The 9,703-nt window shown below is 43.7% G+C and overlaps 1 protein-coding gene across 2 annotated transcripts; it reads left to right on the top strand.

The window, feature by feature from the left end:
• Positions 1–842: 842 nt before the first annotated feature.
• Positions 843–9,502, top strand: LOC146195822 (uncharacterized). 2 transcript variants are annotated; one of them, XM_084597934.1, is made up of 3 exons: positions 843–1,074; positions 4,090–4,179; positions 8,296–9,502. In XM_084597934.1, the coding sequence occupies exons 1-3, from the start codon at positions 861–863 to the stop codon at positions 8,394–8,396; spliced, it is 405 nt and encodes a 134-aa protein (XP_084454060.1). In that variant the 5' UTR covers positions 843–860; the 3' UTR covers positions 8,397–9,502. The 2 variants fall into 2 exon arrangements, with proteins under 2 accessions (XP_084454060.1, XP_084454059.1); XM_084597933.1 differs by having other exon boundaries at positions 4,057–4,179.
• Positions 9,503–9,703: the final 201 nt, after the last annotated feature.

Below are 9,703 nucleotides of genomic sequence, written 5' to 3'. Positions count from 1 at the left end.
ACGGAGAAACGTAGTCTACGTCCTATAGCGCAAGACTCCAGCCCCGTTCGGGGACATTTTTTCCTACTTCGCCAATAGGGACATTTTTTCCGGGGACGTTTTTACCGGATCCCCACGTAAACACCCCACACTGTCTTCGCTTGAAGCTTGACCGGTAAGCTATTTTTGCATGTCGCATATCTTGCCTGACTGCAGGCGCCATGCTTTCACACAACTGTTTTTGCTTTTGCTATAAGCTAGAGCCATTAAAATTTCATCACCATTCAAGAGTTGAACACTGATAGTAGTGATGCACACATCACAAAAGAAAGTATCGCTCGCGGGTGACCAGTGGAACAGTGTGCGAGCAGGATTCGGCGTCTGTTTCCAAACAAATCACTCGATCTTCCAATATAAACACACAACTAAAACAATGGCCACTGTCGCTGTTTATGATCAGGAATTTTCGCAAGGAACTTGGCGATGCATTGGGCCAAAGCTCCGATTTGCTGAACCACCGCAACGCATTTCTTATCTGTCAACCCGACGTACATGACAAGCACGCATAGTTTTTCCAGCATCGCAAAAAAAAGCGAAACTCACGGTGGTCTTTTCCGCCACCGCTAGCTTTCGCTAGCACCGCCACATTTCTGAATGCGCAAACTACAGGCGCGCATACACGACAAACATGTAGCGTTAGTGCGTAGACACTTGACATCGTGCTTGCCGCTGTTAGGCGAACAGCAAAGCCGTTGAAGTCGGCAACTTCCGAAACCGAAACAAGTCGAAACCAGCCGAAGCGGCCGAAGCTGTAGTGCTAGTCATAGCCATTGGTGGCGGCGTCGCGGCGTCGCGCTTTCTTTTGTGCTGCTGGCGGCGTCATGCACTCGAGATTTGTGAGGCACAAAGCGCAGCAAAATAGCTCGTGCGATGTGCAGAAGCGTCGTCAGGTTCTGTGTAAACCTGTGCAAAAAGTGTGCCGGCGTGCCCAACAGATAGTGCGTCTTCCTTTGTGCGCTTTCACTGGAAACGCTACGCTGACGGCGGGACTATTGGAGGGCGGTCACCACCCGGGACACGTTTGGCATCTCAGATGTAAGTAAATTTCCTTCTGTCCTGCACATTCTTCTGAAAACAGCGCAGAACTGGTCATGCATGCCAACACAATGCTAGTTTGTTAGTTCGTAAACAACAAGACGCGTTCATAACAAACGGTTGTTTGGTTTTGACAAAGTAAGGGGAGGGGGGGGGGGGTGTTAATGCTTTTGCACTGTCTTGGAAAAGAGACAGTGTCGTGGGCTGCACGATTGGAGTAAAATATGCCGTACAAATCATCATTCGTAAGCTCATTGCGGAGTGCATGATGCCGGTGCCGTACTGCGATTCAGCCTTCGGCAAGAATTTAGTATGGGCAACTTCGTAAGTGCCTCGACCCGGTCCTTACGTTGTGCTGCAGTTGAAGCTCCGGCGCTTGTGCATTGAATTTACACGGACTGAATAAGCGGGAAAACGACAGGGCTAGCTCATTATTCAAATGTTCTATAAATATTGCGGATTATGGGATAAGGAGCCGGCGAACACGCGACGGCAGTATGATTCAGCTGTAATCGTACTTAAAGCACCATTGTCGAGCCTTGGGTGCAAGTAGAAGGCAAAAAAAAAAAAAGTTTTTTTAGCTATTTTTGAATTTTTTCACCTGTATTGGCTTCACATTTTCTTTTGCATAATTTGTTTTAACTGAAGTAATCCACAAAAACTACAAAGTGCATATAAATGACAGACACCAAACTCAGGCCTTCAGTCCAGAAATAGCAGTAAGGTGTAAAGTTAATTATGCATTCAACAGTACCAATAGTATTGATTTTCTTGTGTAATTATCTACAAATGAAGCAAAAAAATCTGAACTAATTGTGCTGAGATGCCCCATCGACATCTTCCCTGATATGAAATGTGAATCAAAATGTGTGCAGGTTTTTTTGTACTCAGTGTATGAAATTCATGCAGGTTTTAAATTGAGGAGTGCATGCAGGATTCCAAGCAAAACAAGCCTTTGCTCAAGGTATCATACCAGTGTGGTGTTTTTGTTTAAATTTATGCATGTTTTGTAGAAACAACTGTAGATGTTGATAAGGAAGTGGTTTCGGGGGGTGGCTGCTCCTGGCCCTACGGTGCTGCGATTGGTAGGTCACCGCAGCTTGCGGCGGGGGCTAGCCTGCCACTGGATTTCTATCTGTTGTAGGCAGTCTTTGTACCTACTACCGTTTCAGTGGTGGACGACGGCTGTTGCGACGTGCCTCTCTCTCCCACTTTTTTCTTCTCTATTTTCTCTTCTGTCCGCACGAGGCAGTGGAGGTGGCTCAGCTACAGAGCCAGTAGTAGGCCCATGCATTTTCGTTATCTTCTTCCTTTAGTCGCAACAACAAGTGGTGGTGTGTCTGGATCTAGCTCATGAATGGCTACCACATTTATGAATCGTTTGGTGGCCGCATGCACTTCCATACATAGTTTGAACAGTCACGTTACATTCTGCAATTTACTTCTTTTTACTTTTTGGATGGATGTGTTTCCACTTTTCAGTGCGTAGCCTTTCACAATTCGTAATTGATCGGGTGAGCGTGTTTTGACATGATAAGAGGTTTGGCAGTTCGATAGCATTGGCCCGTCATGATGCACAAGCAGCAGACTGCTTGCTGCGCTGGTGCCAATATCTTCCTAGATATCACTTGATCATCATGTCAGTGTTGAGATCATTTAATGGAAGTGTGCAGATAGCTATAATCCCACATTTTCTTCACTGGCTTGCAGGCAGGAACTTGTCAGCAAAGCAGCTTTAAAAAGGAAAGCTCACAAAAATTATTTCTCTAATTGTCTGTTAAAACTGGAAAAAATTATTGTATAACTAGACTGCTCACTCACCATGTCAACTTCAGCAAAAAAAAAAAAAAAAAAAAGGGTTGGATAATAGAGGCAGTTGCACTGCAGTCCTGATAAATATGTTGAAGTTGTTGAAACATAACTTGAGCTTTGAGTGCAAAATGAATCCAAGCTAGATCTGCTAGAGAGCAAGTAAAGTTGAAAGATGGAAAGATGGCACTTGACTGAATTCTCTTGTGAAAATTTATATATCTGGTCCGACTCTGCACGTTCTTCCGAGTTGACGTAGTGGGAGCTAGGGATGAACTTTTGCCTTTCTTGGTGCACTGCTTGTGTGTAACCCGAGTTGGGGTGGAACATTGCATGTTCAGAGGGTGGTAGGGAAGCAAACTTGGTGGCACTAGGAAGGCTATGAACAATATGAGGATGATAGGCTGCCTTTAGACTGACTGGCTTGCATTTCTCGGTGTGTTTTGTATGTGCGAATGTTCCATAAGCTGCCACATATGTCTTGGATTTTATGTTGAGGTGACTGGAATGATCAAAAACTCAATGTTATGATCGAAGTCCTCAGAACATGCTGTGATTTTACTCCTGGATTAAGTTGCAGACATTGTTTGCTGGGCATACATACCTTTGAGAGGAAATCCAGTAGATGAAGGTACGGGCAGAGTGCTTGCTTATTATTCCAACCTAACTGCTCAAACGACGTCACCATTTTCTGGAAACAGATTGTTCAAGCTTCCAGCCTTCCGGTTGTTCACCCGTGCAATACAGTGAAGCGCATTTACGCCTTGGCACATGGCAGTCTCAGGGGCTTGTTCATCGCTACTGTACTAAGTTAGACCTCAAGTGGACTCGAAATGCCTTTTTCGGTTGCCATGAAGTGGGGTTTAAAAGAAGGTTTGATGACGGACATACTGTTTGCTCTGCTAGCAAGTAACGAAGAGTTAGCATAACATTTCTTACAAGTTACACTATCTGGCACCTCTTGATGTGTGTTGTGCCTGCTGCGCCACTGAATCCTTTGTGTGAGATCGGAGGTCCCTGCAGGATTACAGACTTATAATGCTACTTAAATTATGAGCAGATCGAGGTGGTAGATAGTAAAACTCTGTTAATGGTGAATTCCAATAACAGACTGTGGTCACTTACAGAACATTCTTTTCTGCTCATTTTGGACCAACTGTATTCCAAATGCAGATCCGGAACACAGGTTTCATCTTCCAAATGCAGATGAGGAGCGATTGCTGAGCCAAGATCGCTCCATGGAGCAGTCTGGATTGCTCTGCCGAAATCAACAGGACCGGCTGGAAATTTACTTGAGTATGTGTTCAGCTGCACCTACCATTTCCAGTAGATTGTCTCTGCTGCGCTTGCTGTGCCCTCTGCAATAATCGACTATTGGTACTTGCCGCTGCTACGAATGCAAATTGCTGTCATGAACTAGTGCTCACTTTTGAGGACAGCAAGGCTGAGAGCAGCAGTATTCTGCAATAATCTTTTTTAAAGACCTCAGCTCGGAGTGCGACTGGAAAACTATGTGCAGAAACAATCTTTGTGTGCTATTTGTGAACTCGAAGCCATTCCTCAACCCTGAAACAGTGAAAACAGTGATCTGAGCCTTTGTTTTATTTGAGAATAGTGCCAAAGAAATCTTACCGTGCTTGCCCGCACTAGACTATCTGAAAGAATGGCATAAACTGTTGAGGTCAACACCATTCTAAGACCTATTACAGGTTTAAAACAGACGACATGTGTACACGAAGCACAGGCTAGCGCACAGAATGACTGGCAATTCCTCTGTCAGTCCATGGGCACTACCTACTTGCGCTAGCATGAGTTCCAAACACAGTCGGGACACAATCTGTGCTGGATGCAGGTGCTCTGTTGTGGAGCGGGCAATCCACTTAAGTTCTGGGATTGTAATTCACTATGTGTGGAGGAAAAGCAAGTGAACATCTCTCTGCTGGCATATGTCACATTGCCTGCTGCCATCGCTTTTGGTTTCAATATGTGCTAGTGACAGGAATGCTCACAGCACAAGTGGGAGTGGAGACACTGATCTGCGCCATTATAAAAATGCCAAGATGTTAGCATGGGCAAACATCTCTTTGCATCACCACGAAGGTTGCTAAGGCTCAGCTCCATGTATGAGCAAGCGAGTGCAGTGCGGGCATATGTCAGACAGCTCGTTAGCTATGGGCCTACAGCAACAGCTGCCATACCTTTAATGAGAACTCTAGACTAAAAAGGCAATTTTACAAAGAGCAAAGTAAATGATGATAATGACTTTTTTTTTTTATTTAACAAAGCAGGTGGTCAGAGTGAAGAACTCATGCCACGACAGTTAATATGCCTCTACTGCCCCATTTGTAAAGCAAGCAGATTGAAGTTCTCGAATGAGCATGTTTACAGTCGTGAGCAGCTCTGTTAGATGTGTGTCCATAGGGTGGCACATTGTTTCATTGTTCAAAAGAATACTAAACAAAAGGTGGTTTGGAACTTAAAGGGGAAAGAACAGAGAAGCTGGCTGTATTTTTATTTTGTTTTTTCCTAAAAAAAAAAAGAAGCTGGCTGTAGATGCAGAAATACTGTGAATGGTGAGAGGTGGACAGGTGCCAAGCAGTCGTGAACTGCACCTGGACTTTGCAAGGAGCCTCATGCTACTCATGAGCCACAGTTTGGCCATACCTAGCTTATATAAGCTTGACTTGTACAAAACATGCCTGCAAATGCAACCCTGCCTCAAGGCTGCCTACACCCTGCTGTGGCAGCTTCAGCGTTTAGGACATTTGACTAGTGAGCTGGTTGACGCGGGCTCGGTCTTAGCTGGGGTGGTTGCATTTCGATGGTGGAAAAATGCTAGGTGCCCATGTGCTTTATAATGTCAGTGCACATTAAAGAAGCGTAGATGGTCGAAATTATCCAGAGCTATCTACAATGGCTGACCCTCGAAGTCAGTTTCTTTGGCATGTTGAACACCATGATCAAATCAAGGCTGCCTACTGTTAGCATTAGTAGAGTACCTTCGCAATGCCACAAAGTCTGCCCCTCACCACACTCCTAAATTTCGTTGTTTGCAACTCTACTCAGGTTACTTAGTTTGATGACCCCTTTTCCTGAAACAGTAGCAGTTGACGAAAAGAAGTGTAAAAGCATATCTCACGCCCATGCACTGAACTCCGAGAAAGGTGCTGATTTGGTCATAATTTTTTTTTTCATGAGAATTTGGTCAGTGTCATAATATGACCCTTGGAAAGTCATATCTCTACTGAAATGTTCATGTGATAATCTGGGTAGCTTTTATAGATGGCTTGGATGATATCATAAGTGCTATGATGGTGAACTGTGCTTAGTGTCTGCAATACCTGCATGATGAAGATGGTGAATGCAAATTAGACAGATTTTTGCTCTACTTTTGGTTCACCAGTGGGTGCCTAGTGAGTCGTCAGCGCAAGCTATCCATAGGTTCACTTTCTTCATGCAATTTACATAGCTGTGGAGTTCTCATAATAGCAGAAGTATCATATTTATGGGTCACTAACTTTTTTTTTTAATGTAAGATAAGTAAATACGCCGTCAGCAACCTTAGAGCGCAGCATGCTCTTTACCTGTATTACCTGTTTATCATGGATAGAATAATGATGCTGTACTCCTGTGCTACTTTCAGTGTTCAATTCTACACAGTAGCACATCACTATACTCAGGGTTAAATGTCTGGCTATGCAGCTGAAGCTAGGCAAGAAAGTGAAGGCAACATACCTCTCTTCCCTTGCCATGTAGAGTGGGTTACTTCAGCGCTAGTGACCTTGCATTAACTCTCCAACTTTCTCCCTTCGCTTCAAGCCTGCACATGCCTAGCCCAAATAGTGAGCAAACCACTCTCCTCGGCAAAGAGACTAAAACTTGTCTCCTTTCCTTTCGTACCTTGGCTGCTTAGCCCACAACATGTCTCCGTGTATAGCAAGATTCAATGCCATATTTCCTCTTACTGTCGGAGCACCCTCTGCTTCTGCTGTACCACCCTTGCAGCAGCCCAGTGTTTTGTTTACCACAGAAATTCATGTCTGTGCAAGCTACACTGGCATGGAGAGGTGCATTTCTGAGCCAACTTTCATGCTTTATGATGATACTCTCTTTGATCGCCTTTAAGTTGCATCAAACCTGGTCATGTGTGTTGGTCAGTACCAAATGAAGTAAATTTCTTTGACTAACATACTTTGAGAAGGATGGCAATTTGCATGAGTTGGTAAGGCGTCATCTTGAAAGTAGCAGCACGAAAAAACAAGGATGTGAAAGGAGGCAAGCAGGCAGTAACTCGCAACTAAATTTTATTGATGCAAACATGAAATATATAAAGCCAAGCAACGCCGCAAACTGCTCAGTCACTGATAAGCAGACAGCAAAACATCAATCACTAAAATATCCGAGCGGTTCCATTTATGTAGATATAGGTAGAGGTACCAACTTGGCTGTGCATTGTAAAGAATGCACTGGTTGCTTTCAGTTTCTTTCAGCTGCGCACATTCTGGCTGTCATCCATTTCAAATCAGCTGGAAAATCATTGAAGCTGAAGGCATTTCACGACTAGGTAATGAATGTGCTAGTGAGCCGTCCATCGTGTTAACATGCAGTGAGTTGGGATATCTAGATTAGGGAAGTGCTCTTAAATTTTAGTGACTCATGTTTTGCTTTCTGCTTATAACTGATTGAGTGGTTTGCATTCTTGCTTGACTCCTTTATATGTTGCAAGTTAGCGCCTGTCTTGTCTCCTTTCACAGCCTTGTTTTTTCGGGCTGCTTGTTTCAAGATAAAATACAATTTCTGCTACTTAGGTCATAAAATGAATTCTAATGAAGTTCCACATCTCTTAGAAAAGTAGTATTGTAGTTACAGGCATGTATTAAGGCCCTGCACTACAAATTAAGAGGCTCGCTCGATATAAAGCATAAAGGGAGAGCTTGTCTGATCTTGGGCCTAGTGGGCATTAGTGGATTATGGATAGGTTGATGTTAAAATGTACTTGCAGTTAAAATCAAGTAAATGCTTTATTTGTAGCTAGGGGCACTGTGATGCCTGACCTGTTCTTTTGCCAGGCTGGCGACGAGATGGAGTGAAAGGATTTATTTCAGTGTTGGTATGTCTCGGGTGATGTCAACATTGTTTCTTCTCTGGCTTTATAGGCAGTCGCCCTTCAACGAATTCAATCCTAAAGTGAAAGTTTGAATCCAAAAAAATATTAATCTAGGATTACTTAGCAGGCAGAGGCGAATTCATACAGTGACTTACACCAGCATGCCACGCATCATTTCAAGAAAAAAAAAGTATTGTGGTGTTCCTATTCTATGCCTTTATTTCTTGCTCACAAAGCCTCTGCATGTAGGTCTTGCACTATATTACGCTTTGATTTGTTGGTTCATGGTACTTTTTACCTTACAGCAAGCTCCATGTGGCTTCAAAGCAATGGCTTCTTCAAGCTCTACAATACACTTTGCCAGAATCACACAGTGCTATGGTGGGCAAGTAGGACATTGATGTAAGTGCTGAAGACATTTTTCAGCATGTGTAGTTTCTTATCTGCCTAACCTACTATTGCATTTGTGGCTCCTTATGTTTATTTTGAGGTTCAGGTTTCTTCAGTGTTTTCTTTGATTGCTGCCATTGCTTACTGGCTATGGCATTTGGCTGCTGAGCCTGAGAATATGGAATGGAATGGTGCCTGGGGCCTGTCGATACAGGCAAAATGCAAATTTGCCTACATGTTGGGCAGTGCCAGTGCACAGTTTAAAGAACTTTTTGTGGAAGAGGGAGGGCTCTGGAAATTAGCCCAGAAGCCCTCTTTCATGATGTCTCTCATAGCTCATGTTCAGCTTTAGGGTAATAAAAGGACATTGAGGACAAGCTGAAGCTAGCTTGTGTTATACATTTCTGCATTCTATTCACTAAAATGCTATTTTACAGAAAATGCAAGTTTCTTTTTAAGGTAGGAAAAGCCAGAAGTTTTGAAACAAATCTCATTACCAGCTGATTTTATAAGATGTGAGGATAGTACACCTTGAAGTGAAGCTCATGCACCTTCACTGTGGTTGCTGCAGTTGTTGGGCTAGTTATATTCCTCTGACTGCAAGTTAAATTAGCAGAGTACAGTAGGGGCAATGCAGTCGATATAGGTTTCAGTAGTCTTGACATTGCACTGCTTTCACATAAGTACTACCATCTTTCATTTGAATATGATTGACAGTATTCTGAGTAGTGGCAGGCCGGCCACATGTGATCAGAGTTCTTGAGTGCATACTGGTTGCAGATTTTCACCATACCGCCATGGCTGGAATGCCACGTACCGGGATGCCAGTAGCACTGCAGCAACTGAGAAGGAAGTGGTTGAGCGTTTAATTGGATGGGAAAATTCAGTGTTATCTGTACTTTTAAGTGTTAAGCTGATGTAATTTGTGCATGTGGAATCACGTCAAGCAGTTATTACTTCTCGGCTAGCTGTATTGGCGGCGGAGGTACTACAAACTACTGAGGAAAGTGTTGCTGGCTTCTGTCCTCATTGAAATGCAGCTGCTGATGATAACAAATGTGGCAAGAAACAGGTGGCCTTGCTTCCACCTTGAAATATGTGCGTGTTTGTGAAAAGCATTGTTTTGAGGCTTAAAGGTAACCGGTACCATACCCCTTCCATGGAGAGTAGACCAAAGCACATCCTCATAATTTGTGAGTGAGGAGGGAGAACTCACAAGTTTCAGCAAATGTAAATGGCGGTATGGGGTTGTTCTGGCAGAATACTGCTGCAGTGCTTCTCTCCTCAGCGAAAACCCCTTCACTGTGGCGGTAAAACCTGTTT

Source organism: Amblyomma maculatum, chromosome 3, assembly GCF_055883805.1.
Source record: "Amblyomma maculatum isolate TAMU_Amacu chromosome 3, ASM5588380v1, whole genome shotgun sequence".
NCBI lineage: Eukaryota > Metazoa > Arthropoda > Arachnida > Ixodida > Ixodidae > Amblyomma > Amblyomma maculatum.
This window is presented reverse-complemented; position numbering and strand designations above follow the sequence as displayed.